This window comes from Gopherus flavomarginatus, chromosome 3 (genome assembly GCF_025201925.1).
Source record: "Gopherus flavomarginatus isolate rGopFla2 chromosome 3, rGopFla2.mat.asm, whole genome shotgun sequence".
Lineage (NCBI taxonomy): Eukaryota > Metazoa > Chordata > Testudines > Testudinidae > Gopherus > Gopherus flavomarginatus.
In genome coordinates this window covers 78948007-78969212 of record NC_066619.1, presented here as the reverse complement: position 1 = coordinate 78969212, position 21206 = coordinate 78948007, and the positions used below count along the sequence as shown (strand labels likewise).

At 38.7% G+C, this 21206-nt stretch overlaps 1 protein-coding gene across 12 annotated transcripts in view; it reads right to left on the bottom strand.

The window, feature by feature from the left end:
* The window catches only part of CSNK1G3 (casein kinase 1 gamma 3), a 146917-nt gene that overhangs the window by 49320 nt on the left and 76391 nt on the right, over positions 1–21206 (bottom strand). For 11 of the 12 annotated variants that reach the window (XM_050945866.1, XM_050945871.1, XM_050945867.1 and 8 more), the window contains 2 exons: positions 14191–14339; positions 12575–12809 (listed from right to left, as the gene is read on the bottom strand). In XM_050945866.1, the coding sequence (XP_050801823.1) occupies positions 12575–12809; positions 14191–14339 (384 nt within the window). Of the gene's footprint in view, positions 1–12574; positions 12810–14190; positions 14340–17535; positions 17547–21206 lie in introns of those variants that run through there. The other variant, XM_050945874.1, reaches the window with a different exon arrangement.

The following is a 21206-nucleotide window of genomic DNA, read 5'->3' as shown; positions in this document are numbered from 1 at the left end:
AGGGCAAAAATCTGTCTGGGGATTGGTCCTGCTTTGAGCAGAGAGAGGGGTGGACTAGATGACCTCCTGAGGTCCCTTCTAAGCCTGATATTCTATGATGATAAATCTGCAGTACTTCTCCAGAAAGAATCTTCCCAAGATGCAACTGTAAGAATCAAAAATTACTAAACCGTATATGATTCCACCAGAAGGATGTGATGGCCACCAGAAACATTTTTCAGAAATAAAAAAAAAAGCAACTTTCTAGCGAGGGCTCAAAATGGGGGTTGTTATGCCCTTAATTAACAAACAGACAGATTTTGACATTCATTTTCTTCACACTGCAGTCACAAGAAAGGTACCAATTTTAGAAAATATTCCCCAAACTATAACATACTATAGAGGTAGATTAATTTTACTTTGAAGAAAGAAGTTTTTATTCAAGAGAGGGGAAAAAGACAAATTAAGAGATTTAAATTCAAGATTCAGGCTATAAAGTTCATATTCTTCCACACACTCAAGTAAATTCTGGACTTTCTCTTAGAAAGTCCAAGAAGATATTGATATATTCTCCATGAATGTTCTCTCTCTCTACTAGGGCTGTCAATCAATTGGAGTTAATTCATGCGTTTAACTAAAAAAAAATTAACCGTGATTAATTGCAGTTTTAATCACATTGTTAAACAATAGAATACCAAATGAAATCTATTAAATATTTTCAATGTTTTTCTACGTTTTCATATATATTGTATTCTGTGTTGTAATTGAAATCAAATTGCATATTTTTTTATCACAAAATGTTTGCACTATAAAAATGATAGATAAATGAAATAGTATTTTTCAATTCACCTCATACAAATACTGTAGTTCAATCTCTTTGCTGTGAAAGGGAAGGTTACTTGCCTTGTGCAGTAACAGATTCTTTGAGATGTGTGTCTCTGAGTACTCCACTACAGGTGGAGTGTGTCCTGGCACAGTTGATTGGAGATTTTTGCTAGCAGTGTCTGGTGGAGGAACACATGCGGAATAGCTGTCTCGCAATGCCGTTGGTGGCTCTTCTGGCCCGCGCACACCTCGAGCCCCTCAGTTCCTTTTCTCTCGTAGAGCATTTAGTTCTTACTCCGAAGTGGAATGGAGGAGGGTGGGTAGTGCAGCACTGACAGGGACACACATCTTGAAGAACCTCAGTTACTACACAAGGTGAGTAACCTTCCCTTCGTCTTCGAGTGCTGTCTCTGTGGGTGCTCTACTTCAGGTGAATGGAGTGCAGTGCCTTCATGAAAATGGAAGGGACTTCGGAGCTGAGCCTGTAGCTGCAGCTATGACCATGAAGCCTACCATTGTGTCTGCACTCATGATGAGCATAATGACATACTGGTTAGTGAATGTGTGCTCAGATGCCCAGGTAGCTGCTCTGCATATGTCTAGAATAGGTATGTTGTGCAGGAATGCTATGGAAGCCGCTACGGCTCTTGTGTAGCGTGTTCTGATGCCCATTGGGGCTTCTCTGTTACATAGGGAGTTTTATATCCATTTAGATAGTCTTAGTGTGGATATAGCCGCACTCTTTGATCTTTCTGTCATTGATATCAATAGTCTGTAAGATTAATTGAAGGCCTTTGTTCTGTCCAGATAAAAGGCCAGGGCGCGACAGACATCTAATGTTTGTAACAACGCCTCCTGGGAGTTGTTGTGTGGTTTCAAATGGAATGTAGGTAAGTGAATTGGTGGAATGAGGATGATATTTTGACCATGAATTTAGGATGCGTCCTAAGAGTCACTTTGTCCTTGTAGAATAGTGTGTATAGGGGATGACCCATGAGTGCCCCTATCTCACTCACTCTTTGTGCCAATGTGATGGCTGTCAAGAATACCACTTTCATAGATAAGTGAAGTAAAGAACATGATGCTAAGGATTCGAATGGTTTTCTGATTAGGCATTTGAGTACTAAGTTAAATAACATGCTGTTGTGGGTTCATGGATATCCGGGTACATGTTCTGTAGCCCCATTACGAACCTCTTAGTAGTGGGATGGGCGAATACTGATGTCTCATCCATCTGTTGGTGGAAGGCTGCAAGCTGAACTTTAATCGAGTTTGTAACCAATCCTGAGTTTAAGGATAGTAGGTAATCCCGGATGACAGGAAGTGGTGCCTGTTGTGCAGATATTTGTTTCGTTTGGCACCACAAGGAAAATCTTTTCCATTTTTGGAGGTAAGTAGAGTGTGTTTTGTTTCCCACTATTAATCAGTACTTATTTTATTTGGTCAGAACAGGTTAATTCCTCAGGGCAGAGCCATGCCTTCAGGTGGAGTTTCCCTGGATCTGGATGGAGGGGTTAGACTGTTGTCCCGTGACAAGAGATTGTGTAGACGGGAGAGTGAATGGCTTGCATATTTGCCTTGCGAGTCAAGAAAACCAAGTCTGTCTGGGCCATGTTGGCATAAGGATGAACTTGGCCCTGTCGGTTCATGTTTTGTGTATGACTCTGAAGATCAGAGGAATCGGTGGGAAGGGATATAGGAGAGGGGCATTCCATTTGATAAAGAATGCGTCTCCCAGTGATTGTGCTCCCTGTCCTGCACATGAGCAGAACTTTGGGCATTTCTTGTTTGTTCGTTTCGCAAACAGGTCTATCACTGGAGTTCCTCATCTGTGGAAAATACGATGTGTTATTTCGTCGTTGAGTTTCCATTTGTATTCTTGTGAGAACTGTCTGCTTAGTGTGTCCACCGTGATATTCAGGCGGCCCAGTAGGTATGATGCTGTGATAGTGATATTGTGCTTTATGAACCAGTTCCATAGTTTTAGAGCTTCCGCACATAAGGAGCGGGATCGTGCTCCACCTTGGCAGTTGATATAGTACATGCGATGTTGTCTGTTAGGAAATGTATCATTCTGTTTCTTATCAGAGGAAGGAAGTGGCAGCATGCATTGCATACCATGCGTAGTTCTAGTAGGTTTATGTGAAAATGTGTTTACACAGGGGACCATTTGCCCTGAGTGGTATGTTGGTTCAGATGAGCCCCCCATCCAATCAGGGAGGCATCTGTTGTGATCTGAACAGATGGTTGTTCCTGTTGGAATGGAACACCAGAGCAAACGTTCATTGGGTTTGTCCACCAACATAGTGATCTTATCACCTTTGTGGTGGGTGTCATTCTCTTGTTTAGCCTGCGTCTTTGTGGGATGTATACTCACTCAGCCATCTCTGAAGGCATCACATGTGTAGCCTGGCGTGTTTTACAATGAATGTGGTAGCAGCCATATGTCCCAATAGTTGTAGGCATGTTCGTACATCTACCCATGGACTGTGAGAGACCACTGATATCAGGGAAGTCATTGTTGTGAACATGGCCTTGGTAGTGATGCTCTGGCCATGAGAGAGTCCAGGTGAGCTCCAATGAACTCTAGTTCCTGTACTGGAGTGAGGGTGGATTTCTTTTCGTTGATTTGCAGTCCCAGGGAGAGAACTGTATGTCTCCTGTTCTGTTTTACCTGCATTCTGCCATATATTTCATGTTATAACAGTCTCAGATTATGACCCAGGACATATTGTTTCTTTTAAGAACACTTTCACTGCAAATCTGACAAAAACACAAAGAAGGTACCAATATGAGATTTCTAAATATAGCTACAGCACTCGACCCAAGGTTTAAGAATCTGAAGTGCCTTCCAAAATCTGAGATGGACAAGGTGTGGAGCATGCTTTCAGAAGCTTTAAAAAAGCAACTCTTCGATGAGGAAACTACAGAACTTGAACCACCAAAAAAGAAAATCAACCTTCTGCTGATGGCATCTGACTCAGATGAAAATGAACATGCACCAGTCCACACTGCTTTGGATTGTTATAGAGCAGAACCCGTCATTACCATGGACACATGTCCCCTGGAATGGTGGTTGAACCATGAAGGGACATATGAATCTTTAGCACATCTAATACGTAAATATCTTGCGACGCCGGTTACAACAGTGCCATGAGAACACCTGATCTCACTTTCAGGTGACAGTGTAAACAAGAAGCGGAGAGCATTATCTCTTGCAAATGTAAACAAACTTGTTTGTCTCAGTGATTGGCTGAACAAGATGTAGGACTGAGTGGATTTGCAGGCTCTAAAATTTTACAGCCCCTCCCTTTTTTTTTTTTTTTTTTTTTAAACACAGAACTCCACACTTGTAATTTTAACTTTCATGATAAAGAGATTGTACTACAGTATTTGTATTAAGTGAATTGAAAAATACTATTTTTATAGTGCAAATACTTGTAATTAAAAATAAATATAAAGTGAGCACTGCATACTTTGTTTTCTGTAATTGAATGTATTCAATTGTAATTGAAATCAATATATTTGAAAATGTATAAATCAAAAAATTAAATAAATGGTATTCTATTATTGTTTAACAGTGCAATTAATTGCACTATTAATCATGATTAAATTTTTTTAATTGTGAGATTAATTGTGATTATTATTTTTTTAATTGCTTGACAGCCCTAATTTTTATCATTGACCTGGAAGAAAACAAAAACATCACTAATACAGTTTGCAGATGAGAATAATTTGGGGAGGGCTAAATAATGAAGAGGTCAGGTTCACTGATTCAGAGTGATCTAAAGCACTTGATAAATTGGGAGATTTAGATCAAACAATATACATTATAATATGGCTAAATGCAAGTGTATACATTGAGGAACACATAATTGGGGAGACTATCCTGGGAAGGTGTGACTGAAAAAATGTGGAGCTACTGACAGACTAGCGAGTATCTAGGAGCTTGTGTTACATGCGAAAGGGTCCTCTTCAGACAAAGAGAACCTTCAAGTACAGGCCTGATGTAATGGAGTGTCCCCAGGTAGGTACCCTGTGAGCTTCTGGCCTTCAGAGCACACCAGCAATTTCACATTCTCATGTAACTAAAGTAAAATGTATACCCATATTGCTTATATGAGATTTAACTGACAACCTGTCTGTATTAGAACTCACTAGGTTGCACAGATTTGCAACTGTCAAAGAGTAAACTAAACCTTCTTTCCTTGGATCTTTCAGTGTATATCAAAAGATGGTATAAATAACCTGGAGTTTGGATCACAGACAAGGAATTTATAGCCTACAATTTTTCCCTCATCCAAAGCTCACTGTTTTCAGGAGGGCCAATTCAGACACTATGGACAATCAGACAACTAACAAGCACGGCTAGATCGTTCAAGCTGCAAGAGGAATTATCTGTAGAAATTAGCTTAATAAAACACTGACATCACAAAATAAATTAATTGTTAGAATTTAATATGTTTGATCAAGGCTATGTAGGTCAGTATGCTATATTTTGTGGTCCTGGAAACACTTGGGAATACTAAGGCTAGGTCAAAGCACACAACTTAATAGTTGCAGTGAATTTTCCATCTGCTGCTGCTGCCGCAGTTAGACAGATGACAAACAGATTTAAATTCTAAAGGGGATTTTATCTCTTACAAGTAACATTCCATGTTTGTCACAGAGGTCATGGAAGTTACAGATTCCTTTCCGTGACCTCTGTGACTTCAGCGATGGCCCCTTCGGTTGGCCTGAGAGCCCTCAGCAGCTCAGGCAGCCCCGGGCAAACGCATCAACAGCTGCTGGGGCAGCCTCGGGCCCTCCTACCCCAGGGCAGTAGGAATTTGAGTATAGGGGGACTCAGGGCTGGGACTGGGGTGCAGGGCGGTGCTTACCGGGGGGGGGCTCCCCAGAAGGGCAACAGGAACTCCCCTCCCTCAGCTCCTAGCTCCACAAGCTGCCTCCGCCTGCAGGCACTGCCCCTGCAGCTCTCATTGGCCATGGCTCCCAGGCAGTGGGGGCTGTACACCAAGGTTTGGGGTGGAGTGGAAGCAGCACATGGAGCTAGGAGCTGGAGGTCGCTGCTTCCCAGGAGCTGGGAAGGCAAGCTCCCACAGCCCTGCCAATCCTCCACATCACCCCCTTCTCCCCAAGTTTTAATCAGAGGTATATAGTAAAAGTCATGGACAGGTCATGGGCCGTGAATTTTTGTTTACTGCCTGTGACCTGTCCAGGACTTTTACTAAAAATGCCCGTGACTAAAACGCAGCCTTATTTATAAGCTACAAAAAAGTCCCTATATGAATGAGAATTATGTTGAATTTTTTCTATTCTGAATTCAGTCTTCAAAATAATCTATTTCTCAAAGTCAATCTTTGAAAAGGATTGCGAGACAGCTGATGATCAATTGAGCTTTCACTGCAGAGTTTTCCTGATAGTATCTATAAATAGATGCTCTGAAAAATCTATACTGTGGTTAAGAATTTTGAGACAAGTAGCAGCTCTAACTTGTTTATATTGAGAAGGCCTCTGACAAGAAGCAAGGTCCACTTTTTACTGCGCAAAGAAAGAACGCTCCTCCAACCTGCCTTTGGCACATTTGTTTTAAAGGATATCTAAAAAGGGTACATCTAGAAGAGGGTAAACTAATTCCGCAGCTAGGTTTAAATTGAGTTGGCAATCTTCCACAAGTGTTTTGTACTGTGACAGACCCAGGCCAGTGGGGTACAGGAGTCTGGTAGAGGGCAAATATACTAGTCACTGGGTGAGTAGTTTTCTGTTCCCTGAGTGACTAGAGCAGGGGCTGCACTGGAGTAATCAGGAACCTGCTAGAACCAATTAAGGCAGACAGGCCGATTAGAACACCTGCAGCCAATCAAGGCAGGCTAATCAGGGCACCTGGGTTTAAAAAGGAGCTCTCTCCAGTCAGGGAGGGGAGAGCCAGAGAAGATGAAGTGCGTGTGAGGAGCTGGGAGCAAAAGGCACAAGGAGCTGAGAGTGACAGGCTGTGCTGCTGGAGGACTATGGAGTACAAGTGTTATCAGATACCAGGAGGAAGGTCCTCTGGTAAGGATAAAGAAGGTGTTTGGAGGAGGCCATGGGGAAGTAGCCCAGGGAGTTGTAACTGTCATGCAGCTGTTACAAGAGGCACTATAGACAGCTGCAATCCACAGGGCCCTGGGCTGGAACCCGGAGTAGTGGGCGGGCCCGGGTTCCCCCCAAACCTCCCAACTCCTGATCAGACATAGGAGGAGTTGATCCAGACTGTGGGGAAGATCACTGAGGTGAGCAAATCTGCCAATAAGCGCAGGACCCACCAAGGTAGAGGAGGAACTTTGTCACAGTACAATACCACTTCTTAGCCCTGACACAGAAAGCCTTGAGTGATAACCTTCTCTATTGCCTCACTCCAAGCAAACCTATGGTCCTCAGCATTTTTGTTCATGAGTCTCCCTGCCAGGGAGTTGCTTATTTGATGGATGCCCAGGACTAGATTAAATCAGCAGAACAACAACTTTGGAAGATTGGTGACTATAAATGTCTTCCACAGAACTCCAAGATTCCACTCCCTGGCAAAATAAAAGATAATTTCTCATCTGCTACCATTGTTTCTATGTGATGACCAGTTTTGGTACAAGTAAGGTAGAAGTAGAGGTAAATTTCATGTCTGTATGTTTTTGACACATTCAATTGTGTGAGCCTTTAAAAATAACTAAATTAAAAGCAGAGAGTGGGCAATATAGTAATGATGATAAACAGAACAGTATGCAAAACATCTAGTGCTGTTACCTGCTTATCCACACAATCACAAACCACTTTACAAGGCATTCCAGGTGCCAGGAATCCAAATCACCCCAAGAAACCCAGTTACTTATGATAATAACTGTGGTTCTTCAAGATGACTGCCCCCATGATCCATTCTCGAAATAAGTGCACTCCTGGTACGTGAACACACAATCTTCTAGAGCAGAGTCTCAGGTGAGGCCACTCATCCCTGTACGAGACTCTCATATACAGTGTTCCAATGGCCTAAAAAGAGGAGTGGCCCACTTACCCTTCAATTACTTTCACTAATTCAATACAGTTCTTCTTCAGAGTTGCTTCTATAAGAAGATGGACAGAAAGTCTGGATTCATATGGATGATCTTCAAACATACTTTTACAGAGGCAAAGAAACATTTATATTGAAAACTGCTCCTACAAATACCAACTCTTGGGAAATTGAACACTTCAGTTATAATCATGTGCATGACCTATTTGGACAGCCTTTCAGAACTGGTAACTTGATCTATGGCCTTAACACCACATATCACACAAAGTCTGTGGAACCTGTGGATATATGTGATCTCTTATATAGACATCTAAAGAATGGAAAGTGACCTCCCTACCTGTAAATCAGGCTTTGGGGAAAAAAAGAGGCGGGTTAATGACCTGACTGAGATAGAATCAGAGGCCATTTTAGGTAAGAATTTGGGGGTGAGGATGCAGGACCACCTTACAGTACAATCATGCTATATTTCTTTCGCACTGAACACATGTCATATCCATGGAGGAAAGCTATGCATCTTCATACAAATGGTACAGAGTACAGTTACACAAGTGTTCAGATAGAGGTTCCAGAAGTTTTGTGGGAACAAAATTAGAATTACATGGTAGAGCTAATTCATGCACCAGCACAAAATTGGAGGAATCCTATCAGAAACTTGATAACTGCAGAGTGAAAAACATTTTTTTTCCAACCAATTCAACCAGGAAGAAGAAAACAGAGATGGTAGCCAAGTGAGCATAAAGTAAGACAGTTCATATTCTTCCAAGTGTAACAGTCTAAGATAAAAGCAATGGATCACCATATTGGTTCTACTCACTTTTAAGTTGTCAGAATGAAAATCTCTCTTCCACTTCATCAAGTGGATATATCTACTTGAAAGCTTCCTGCTTTTTGATAGCATATTTTGGACCTCAGCAGAATACTTGAGAGAGACTGGAGCTGAGTGAAGAATCTCATCCCAGACCCAAAAGACAGAAGGTATGATACATGAGGACTTACAGTGATGGTATCAATTCAAGTAGATCAGAAGATCAAAACTACAGAGCCCAGGTCACAGCATCTTGGTGCTATCCTGTAACTTTCCAAATAATCTTTTGAGGGAATGAGTACAGAAATTTCTGTCCCCAGTCCAGGAGAGACATATCTGCCATTGATGCTGAGTTCTGCCTGCACTGCAAGTATACTCACTGACATACAGCATTCCCCGTAGCAGCAAAGATCCAGAATGGGCAATGGTGTCACATAAGCACATGGAATCATAAGGCCTAATATTGGTAAAAAGCCACAAAATACTTTTCAGACTGGAATTACAAAAGGATTCTGTCTCCATGATGGTATGAAACACATCCTCTCTCAAGAAAGCTTTTGCAATCATGGAGTCTCCACTTAACTCCATCTTTTGTGCCAAGATGAAAGTGGATTTTTCTTTATTAGAATTGGAAAACTGTTCACATTTTCTTGAGAGCTGAAGATGGGGAAAGTGATCTGTTCAGCTTATTATTTTAAATATAAGCAGACATGGATGCCAAACTGTCTGAAAAAAACAGTTATGACAATTAGGCATTTGGTGAAAGTTTTCAGTGCCATACAAATACCAAAGGACAATATTCATACAGGTTTCACAGCTACACAGGACTGGGGGTATATTTAAATGAGCCAAAACAGATAATGTGAAAGCAGGTGTCTTTCAGGATTGTCTCAGCTAACCAGTTGCTTGAAACTTGATGTGAAGGATCAGCTGCTCCCAGTAGAACAGTACTGTTAAGAAGACTTCTGTCAAACCTGAAGTCAGGAAGAGCTTTGCCTCTGGAGCTGGGAGTGAAAATCCATTTTCTATTCTTCTTGGGCTGATCTAGAAAGGCTAACATTTTATCCCATGTGAGGAATTCATGCTTCTCCAGCACTTCTTGGTAATTTGCAATTCTCATCTACTATGAGCAAAGCAGATCAAAGATCTGAAGCCTGCTGAGTTCTCTCACTGACCACTGTCATTACCAGAGAAGCCAGAGTGAGTAAAAATATTGAAACTACCTTTTGAGTGTCCTGATACAGTGAGACCGAGATTGAAGTTCCAGGACACAAAGGCTAAGCCTCCCTCAGAAGCATGATGGTTCTTCCTCTAATTCTCCTTCCATCCAGGGACAGAGTCCTGGATGCTCAGAAGCTGATAGCAACTTGGAATCTCCAGCCTGCTTAGCTGGGCTCGAACCAGGAAAATCAGGGCACCAACCTTCAATGTCCTTTAACCCAAGTGAGAGCAACAATCTCAGTGCTGCTTGTGCTCAATACCAAGTCAGGTTAGCAAAGTCTTCAAAATCAACATGCCTCAATGTTGGTGATGTATGTTTGGTGCCAAATTCAATTGACAAGGAGTTTAAAAATCCTCCCCCCTCCAATCAGTTAGATTTTGAGGCAGTACTTTCAATCTTCGCAGGTTCCCCTGAAGAAAGAGAAGGAAAGCATGTGCCTGCTTAAACTGTGACTTTTGCCCAGCATTGGAGATACTAAACATGGTCATCTGTAATAGTTTACATAAAACAAACTACCAAGGGAAGTGGTGAATTCCTCATCTCTTAATGTCTTCAAATCAAGACTGGATGCCTTTCTAGAAGATGTGCTTTTGCCAAACAAGTTTTTGGGCTCAATACAGGGGTAGCTGGGTGAAATTTAATGACCTGTGCTATATAGGTCAGACTAGATGATCTAATGGTCCCTTCTAGCCTTAACTCTATGAAAAAACAATGTATATTAAACTTGATTTTCTTAGCTACTTCAGCCATGCTACCTGCAGAGTCAGAGGACCCAGACAAGGAAAAACACCTGCAAAAAAGAGCAATCCTATTAGGACTGCTTCAGGTGAAGAGGAAACAGCCCAAAATGGCTGGGTCCCAGATAATGCCTGCAATAGCAAAGGTACAATTTTTTTTTTTAATACACAAAAATCTCTGACTATACACACAAAAAAGAGTACTCAAAGGGGCAGAAGAGAGCAGTATTTTGGGCTTGCTGCAATGTTAGCTGCCAGAAAGACCTGAATTTCAGTTGCAGCCATTCCCCTCAGAACTCTAAGCAAGGAAGTATGTGAAGCATGCAGGGCACTGAACATACTTTTGTTTTATATTTTAACAGAAGCAGTATATCTGTAGTCTTGTGCAGTGTTTGTTTTTTTAAAGTATGACACTGAAGCCTACCCAAATCTTTCATTTTTTCTCATTCCTAAAACCCAAGTACAGACTTGGAACTAAATAAAAAAAAGAGTTAGAGGGCTGAGGGTGGGGTGGCAGCGCGGGAGAAGAGGCTTAAAAACCTGTCCTTATGAAAATGGTAGCCTAATGCTCTTCGCAGAAACAAGAAGTAGGATAAAGGTTTAATGTGGCTATGTGCAACAGGTTCCCTTTGGATAACATTTAAGAATGTGTTCAGGAAGACAAAGGTTAATTAAGTCACACAGGTTATTTCAATATTACTTCTTGAAGAAACTTACTCTCAGACAACACTGGATGTTTGGTCTCTGCCAGTCATGTGATTTCTATTACTTTTGTTTGCTGGATCTGTGTATGTTAATACATTAATAGCTGGGTTCTGTACTATGGACTGCTCCCCAAAAGTTTTATTTTTCTTTCTATGTACATTATGGTGTGCACAAACACATGTAAAATAAAAAAATTCTTAAATGCATAATCCTTAATACCTAAAATTAGCTGTGACCGTATACAGGTATTTCAGTCATCTACATTAATTTAACCAAAGAGTACAATTCTTTATGCAAAGTGTTGGTTTCATAACTGACCCCTACTGAGCACAAGGGCAAAGGACTGAATCGGCATCAAAACTAGAACTACCTTTGACACCAACGAGTGGTCTTTCTCCATGTAAGGGATCAGGCAAGATAGCATGGAAATCCTGTAGTGTTGCTGTCTAAGCTGTACCTATTATTGCATTTAGAAAACGTCAATCCTTTCACATCCAATATATTCACTTTGTAAATTAAAAAACAGCAAATTGTGATACTTTTAAACAACATATTTTTAAAAGAAAGTTAATCACACATACTTCATCCTCATTATATAACGTGGATGGCCAAACTGTGGGGTGAGCCTCTTTTACCCTTAAAGTGCAGCTCGCAGAGCCTCCACCTACCAGACTGGGGAGGGACCCAAGACCTCTGCCTTGCAGCGGGTGATAGGGTTGGGGATTCTGCCCAGTGGGGAGAGGGGGACTTGAGGTTTCTGCCTGGGGGAGCGGGAGGGGTACTCGAGGCTTCTGCCTAGTGAGACGCACCTGCCGGGGCTCAGGGCTTCAGCAAGAGTGCGGCTGAAACCCCAAGCCCAGTCTCAGGTCTGAAGGCCTAAGCCCCAGCAGGTGTGCCCGGGCTCTCAAACTTCTGAAGATAGTCATATGTGGCTCAGAGGGGGAGAGGGGGGTGTCAGGAAGTTTGGCCACCTTTGTTATCTAACCATTCCATAAGACAAAACATACTGCAATATTTGTAAACAGAGTTGATCATGATCTGAGATGATATGGGGTAGGATGACTTTAGAACCAAGAGAAGCCCATTTTTATGGTGTTTTAATAACGATTTGATTCAGTGCATAAGTCTTTAGTTTTTGATTAGCACAGATTAGAATTTGTTTCTTTAACAATCTGCAAACTGAATGATTCAGAGGTAAATACTAATTCATGCAAAGTTAGTATAGTTGTTGAATTCTAGTTTCTGCATTTAAAATACAAACGTACCTTTTCCTAAATGTGTATTTATACTCATGTATCTAGCTGTTCCTGTAAGGCTCTTGTGTTCTCGATATGGTATGTGCTTCTTTGTCTCTGGATCTATATACTCCTTTGCCAAACCAAAATCTATAATATGAATAATTTGCTGGGTTTTGTTTCCTGGTCGTCCTATTAAGAAGTTCTCAGGTTTTACATCTCTATATATCAAGTTCTTTGAATGGACATATTCCATACGAGAAATCTTTATTAAAGAGAAGAAAGGACAGAGTTTAGTTTAAGCTTCAATTTACCACAAGAAAGCGTCATAGATACACACAAGTATTGTTACATCAGCTTTCTCTCTCTCTCTCTCTCTCTCTCTCTCTCTCTCTCTCTATATATATATATATATATAGAAGTCTTATCACCTTTAAAACAAACTATAGACAACTATTTTCCTCTCAACATATGCCTAAATTCCACTTAATGTTGATGGGACATGAGCACGTGTATAGATGAAAACACTCCACCACTTGCATATAAAAAAAATCTATACTTACAGCTTCATATGAATCACAAAAAAAGTGACAAAGTAAAGTTGACAGTGAGCAAGCTGTAATGAATGCATTTTTGTGCACATTATTGGACATGAAACTAAGACCTGGAATTAAACTGTCTTGCTATCAGAATCAAGGATCTCCAAGGACATGCAATGTTCTGTACATATAAATTTTAGCCAGTGCATTGCCAATATGAATACGGCTTTCCTCCTAGATGTATAAATTAAGATTTGAAAAAGATTTTTGTATTCGAAAAAGAATGCTTGTTAAATGATTTTGCATTTGTGATGTTATAAGCCTTTATTGATTGATAGAATCTTTGCCATTCATGCCATAAAATGGATATCCCCCTCTTCAGTGACATTTAAGTAACGAGTTCATACTGATTATTTCATTTTAAATGCTCTTATTACTGAAATACTGGCATTTAAAATGCCCAAGTGGCATTTAAAATTTTTACCCATGGTGGGAAAAAAAAAGTGATGCACTATATATCTGGATTTAAAAAGATGCAATTACTTAGTAAATATAAATCTGTGTCAATGAAAATAAAAACAAAATTATTTGGCTTTTACTCTAATCTAGTCTGATGGCAGACTACTCAGAAAAAATGCCTCAAAACCACAGATTTTCCATTTAAACAACTTTGCTTGTACCATGCATTTTTGAATTGCCCTTTCCTAATTTTATGACTAAGACAATGTGTAAGATGGCAAATGCCTATGTTACTTAAGAGTTTAATCTGCTTATTTTAATGGAAATGAGTGTGTGAAACTGAGCCTTATGACTTTAGGCTACAATTAAATGAACTCTTCAAAACAGATACTGAATTTAGGCAACTGTCCTTAAAGACTAAGGCAAAAATTATGGCACATAAAAAAATGACAACTAAGCAATACTTCATTGATGGGTGTCCTTTAAAAAGGATTGCAATACAGCCAACACAATTTAACAGATTGTATACTATAGATCCCTTATCAGATAAATTAGTATTTAATCTACTACAAAGACTGTCCACATACTGGTCTAACAAACACGCTCACATCATTAAATATATATCAACTCACATATATTTATACTTACCAACTGTATAGCTATCATAAGAACAGTTTTAAGAGAAAATGTCCTATCACACAGGTCAAATAGGTCTTCCAAGCTAGGTCCCAGTAGTTCTAGCACCATGGCATTGTATTTGCCACAAGGGCCAAAATAGTAAACCTGAGGTATACCGTCTGGAAAAGAAAAAAATATGTATATGTAATTAGTTATAGAGTACTTATCTAAATGTAAACATACACCTTATTTCTTGCTTACAGCAATATTAATTTTAAGGCTTATTAGTTGGATCTACACTTTAAAACGTATCTGTCTGATAAAAGAACTAATATTAAAGCTGTATGAAAAATTATTAGTGTTAAAGCAGTTAACTTTATTATGCCTGCTATATCGATTTCATGCCTTTTTCTGGAAACTAGGTATTTGACAATTTTGAAAAAATTAAAGCTTTTTTAAAAAAAATCAAGAGCTACCCATTAGATCTACACATTAGACAGTAAGTACAGATTCAGTTCATGAAACTGTACTTTATTTCAACTATTGTTCTTTAGATCAGAATGGATAAAAGTACTATTTTTTTTAAACAAAAAAATTAGATTTTCTTAAATTGGATTTTTGATATAATTCAAACACATTTTCCTTTTTTAATAATAAGTGTGTTTAAAATTTAATTTGAAATTATGACAAGCTATGTTAAGGTCTAAACATTATAATCCATTAAAATTATTTACATAAATGAAATTTACTGCGTCAGTGAGCCCTCCTCCAAAACAATGAGATAGAGGGTGCTGATCTTTTTAGTTACATAAAAAAATCAAAAATTCTTAATTTCTGAGGTCAACTCAGGCTTTATAACAGGTCACAATTTCATGTACTGCATTAAATATCTATATTATTTTCAGTCTTTATAACAGAGTGAATGATGGTATTTAAATTTTTCTAAATGTTAAGTACTTTCAATTGTTGTTGTGCACAAAAGATTTTGTCTTAATTATTTTTGGTTTCAATTCAGCTAGCAGGTGCAGAGAACACTTCCTTCATCTGGACTAGTGAGAAATCACTTGCAAGTTGAAAAAGCAGGAAAGCTTAATTTCCCTCTACCAATTTTCAAAGGTATGATGTCTAACAGGATGTTCAATGGAAAACAATGGGAGTTAGGCACCTAACCATGATTTTTTTTTTTAAGTTTCTTTTATGCTGTTAACATCTTTCATCATTAAAACTGGAGAACTAAACTTTAAACTTTATGCTATTGATATTTTGCATTTCTCTTAGCTTAGACAGGAAGAAATAAGCCAATACCTAGTCCATTTCATTTCTGGTTTCTTTACGCACTAGCACAAAATAGCAATGCTAGATTGCAAATATGTATGGGAATATTTGTTAGAAAAACCTTCCCAATGATTTATTTTTATTTAAGTTCATGGAAACATTTTGACTTTTGCAAACCTTGTTTTTACAAAACCTAAAGTTAAAGTCAAATGTGTTCTGGCAATATCTCTTCAATGTTATGAATTTAATATACACGATGCAAGTCTCAGTTGCATGGATCTTGCTCACTTTTGACATTTAGTATCTAAATTAAGTCTTATTTGTTTTACAAAAACCCATTTCAGTAAAATATTTTACTAAAATCTACAGGAAAATGATAGTGTAAGGATACCATAAAAACAAAAAGTGCATTTATCTAGACATCCAGTTTTCCTATTTTTTTTTTCCCCACTCATGCCAGGTAGGCTATCTAAAAATAATTAATTTTAGTGACTACTAGAGTTCTTTATCTCACTCAACGAGAAACATTAACAGAAAACATACACAGGAATATGTGATTCTCAAAACAGCATCCAGTGCTGTAGCCATAAAAGTATCTTTTGGAAGTAACACAGTTACACTAATAAAACCCTATGTGCTGAGTTGAGAAAATCTGTTACTGAGTTTGCATTACTGGCCATGTCTACACTAAAAGCACTCTCTCAGTATAGCTATACCAATATACTATATCAATAAAGTGCTCCTAGTGTAGATGCAGCTTATATAAGCAAACTGCTATTTTACTGGTATAACTGTCAACTACACAATGGCTAGCATAATGGCTTTTGCTGGCACAGTTTTGTCAGCCAGGCTTCACACTTCTTCATATCCCTGACAGATATATCTTTGACAGCAGAAGTTTGCAGTGTAGACATGACTACCTTCCATTGGCCACATGAATACCTTAAATTACTGAGTCACGTAAGAATTAATTACTTAATGTACTTTTTGAATGGAAACATTTGATAGAATAAATTTAGAAATCAAATGAAGACTGTAACTGCTTTTTAATACTTAAAAATGGTGTTCACTCTCCCTTCCAGAACTGTAATTACACCTTATTTGGCATCTTTGTATTGTTCCCTCTCTCTCTCATTCATATCTCTTTTCAGCTTATTGGCACTAAGAATAGTACCTAGACTCTATGGATGGTAATGTAATAACAGGATCCTTTGCACTTCTTGGAGATCTTCCTGGGATCTACAATTAGAGCACATGTTGGCAAACTCAAAAACTGGGATGCTAATAGGATTATTTTTATGTTAACTTAGACTGTATTCAGAATGTACTGCACCTAATCGTTTTCCAATTCTTACCATGTTTGAGTGGTAAATTTGGTAAGAAATGTCTATTGGCATTTCAACTTAACTCTTTATGGGATGTTTAACATAGTCTTTGTCAAGGCATTGAGACTAGAAGTGAAGAAAGTCCTCCATTATTCTCACTTAAGTATTACATAGAATACACCCAAATTTATTGCTTTGATCCCAAATCTCAGACACCAGCACCATATTAAAAAGCTGTTAGATGAAAAAGCATTCTGAGTACTGGCATACAAGAATATAAAATATCTAATTTTGATTAAAAATATCTATATATCTAATATCCTCAAAAAACAATATGTTTTCTAGCTTAGTATGATTTATCCAGAGCAGTAATGCATCCATGGTCATATCTCCTTAGAGATCATCAGCTGGGTACAACAAACATGTCTGAGGAAGGCACACTCATTGTGTCTACTTGAAATCTCGTTGAAGCTTCCTTTTTAAAACATTACTTTAACTCATGTACTATAAACGGTCACAAATTCTGTTGCTAATTTGTGTGATTTTATAGTAACATTTTCTTATTTTGTTTAATGTTTTTTCTTGTCGGTCACTCTGTTAAAGACTCAAAAAGCATAAAAATGACTGACTACATATAGGAAATTATGAAACATCATGCATGAAGTACTGTAATACACACAAAGTGAAAAGTTTTTCTTTATAATTGTTCAGTTATAGTACTCTTAAGTAATACTTTCAACAGTAAGTAAAAAATTCAGACCAACACGTGGCTTACGAGAGAGTGTTCCTGGAAAATTTTACCATCTTCGCAGACAAATCTACATAAAGATGGAGCTACAGTTGAGTGTACATATCAGTAATTAAAGTTAAAAATCCATTAAAGGAATTATGTAATTATCCCAAGAACAAATATTATAAATCCATGAAATTTAAGAGGTAAGGATAAACTCAAAAGAAACCCAAACACGTGAAGGTATAAAAATGCTGTAAGGCATCAAAGCAATCTTAAATCTGCCCTGTAGTGATGTCACACAATAACCATACAATTATGACTGCTGCATATTAGTGCTTGTGATCAAGAATTAAACTGATTTTTAAAGGCATATTAGATAGGGTTCATATTTTTTCCTCGTGATGTCACTACAAGATAGTACTAAGGTTGTTTAGGTGTCTTAACTATATACCCATCTTTTCTGACCCAGAACCCACAAATAGCTGTCCTGCAACTAAAATCCAGCAATCCTTCGCAGGTGGTCTAACATTTAAATGTCTTTAGTCTTGCAGCAGGCCCTTGCATGTTGGCGTGTGGGTAGTAGCTGACTGTAGGTGCCACAAATGTAGCAGTGGAAGCAGCTGCTACCCTCCATACGTGCCCCACTGAAAGCATCTTTCCTCCTTTTTTGCTTGTTACTGGTGGTTGTAGTGAGAACTATTTTGCTAGACCATAACAGCAAACCAGTTTGGTTGCTGTTCCACCTTCTGAAGACAATTAAGGGCTTTATCAGCTCACAAATGTACCAATTTATCTATCAGAGGGTAGCCGTGTTAGTCTGGATCTGTAAAAGCAGCAAAGAATCCTGTGGCACCTTATAGACTAACAGACGTTTTGGAGCATGAGCTTTCGTGGGTGAATACCCACTTCCCCATGCATCTGAGGAAGTGGGTATTCACCCACGAAAGCTCATGCTCCAATTTATCTAGACTGCTATAGTTAGTATGGACACAGTTACACCAATACATAAGTGTTTATATCAGTATAGCTTATTTACATAAAGGAAAGGGAATAGGCTATACCAGCATAAGGTACATTTATACCATTATAACTGTACACACACTACTGCAGTGACCAAAAACAAACAAACAAAAAATCATACCCTTAGCTTATAGACCAGACCCAAGTCTACGGCTTTATATATATGCAAAAGGATATCGTAACTCAAAATTTCAAGTGTTCTGTTTCCATCTTCTGGAACCCAAACCCAAACCCAAACTTCTGGCTTATCCAATGGACTTGTAGGTGCAGAAATCCAAGAATGCGGGCCAGATGATTTATAGAAAGAGGAGGCACAGACAGTTGGAGATATAAAAAAAGAAAAAAAGAGTAACTGTAATGGGACAAATTGACGTGCAAGGAGAACATGTTTTTGGCAAGGAACACAGCACACCTTTAGAATTGTCTATTTCTGCATATGTGCATACAAGAGTGGCAAAGTTGGAAAAGCTAACATTTTTCTCATCAAGTACTTTTTTCTAACAAAAAATGCAGCAACTGAACATTCCATAATGATCATTCAGCTGAGGAATGTTTAGTGCAACGTAAAACTGTTGCAAGCAAACGGGTTGAAGGCGGGGAAAAGAAAGGTTGTGAATAATGAAACCGATGGTCCACAAAGTACTTAATATAGTTTAACACTTCTCAGAATTGAAGATACATCTTGTTAAAAACTATTGTGAGTACACCACCACAGTGAAAAACAGAACTATTTTTATCCTCACTGGATCACAAGCAAGAGATTTGTTAACTCCAAAGTCTCAGGAATTGTTCATCTCCATTGCCATCTTTGTTGCCCATAAATACTGCTTTTTCAATCTGTTTGTAATATTTTAAGGCATTCAAAATACTTGTCAAAAACATATGGAAACTAGCAGGTTTTTTGGGTTTCCTTTAGAGTTATGTAGTTCATTTCTACAGCTACATGCTGGTTATGAAGGAAACAGCTGTAGAATGGAATTTGCTTCCCTGCATTGGCAGGTATGTAGGCAGAGTTAACAATGGCAGACGTGCATGGGAGATGTGCCAAAACATGTGCATAACACTTTTTTTCTACTTCACAATGTTATGGAGGCACTGGCAGACACTATTCAATAAGGATGTGTCTGTTTTTCCAGTTAAAAACAGGCTTTAAATCCCTCTTAGACAAGACAAGTGTAATATTGGTTGTGATCAACATCACTTATTCTAAAGACATGGATTGAATTTTGGGGAAATCTAAAGTTAATTTAATGTTCATGAGTTTTATTAATTTACAAGTGATTCATTTTTTTAAATGTAAAGCTGAGGTCAGATTTCTCTTGCTTACAAACTAGTATGTGAAACCCTGTGCTGTTTCATGGGTCTGGCAGTTAAGCCAAATAATCCACCATCTGTGCAGTTTCCTTCATGCAGACAATAAAATTGTTGTGCACAAATTAGCTGCACAGTATGGGACATTAGTAACCACTAGGAAAGGGACAGATAACAAAACAGAAAATATCCCAATGCCACTATATAAATACATTGTACATCCATACCAGGGCTGTCCCTACACAGCATACATGGCTGCGTAGAGCACCCAAAAATTTGGGACACCCCTGGGTCTTAGTGTCCACATTTACCCCGCTTCCCCCCTGCCTCCTATCGCTGCAGGCTCCCACAGCTAGTTGCTGCAGCCTGGTGAGTCTTCCTCTGGAGGGGATCTAGTAACTTAAAAGTGAAAAAGCCTTCCAGCCTGCCAGACCTATTAGCACAACAGTGACACTGTTAAAGAGCCATTCAAGTGGTAATGAAGCCATTTAACAGGCATTTGCCAGCGCTTAAGTATATACTGTCAGTTTCTGAATTTACTGATAAAAACAGTTCTGAGTAAATATTACAGTAATGCACATGTTAGTCTACAGGCCCTTAGTTTGAAATTTGCTTTAAAAATATTACAAGATTGCTTAAGATTATAAAATCATATCTCTTAAAAATCCTTAAGATATCCTTTGCTATGCCTAAAGTCTTTGGAAACATTTTTTAAAGTTAGTGAAATTTCATAAACATGTCTATTGTTATGGAGATCACACAAAGAAAATTAGTGTTCCCTTTTTCTAAAGCTATAAACATTGTTATGAACATACTAAACCTCTGTGACTGATTAATTTAAAATAATGTCTTTGTTTCAGTGAGTTAAATATGTAGTAATCTGGAATGATTACTTTATGAAGGCTTAAGCGTACATTTCAAATATAAAATCAGCTTAGAAATACGGATTAAGAAAATGTAAAACAGAAGAACTGTATCATGTATTCAGCAGGACACCTGACTTGCCCTTACTATCAAGTTTTTGCAAATAAATCTCTGACAAACTTCCGGATATATCAAAATACCTGTGACTGACATTTTTATTCCCAAATTTAGCGTTTTTAATTAGGTACCTTCTGCATGTCCAGTCTTCACCATCTGGCATGTAGGTGAAAACATGATCTATTTTCTTCTGGGGAAAAAAACAAACACTCTTCTGCAATTTCTTTCTAATGTCCTTCGCTTCATTTGCATTCAGGGATTTGGTTGGAAGGGGGTGAGCAGGGACGGGGAGAGAAGAGAGAAGGGAGACAATGGGGGAAGGTGGGACCTGGGCAGAGTGGGGGTGGGGCGTGGGGCAGAACAGGGGTGGAGTATGGGCAAGACCACAACCTCCTCAAGCG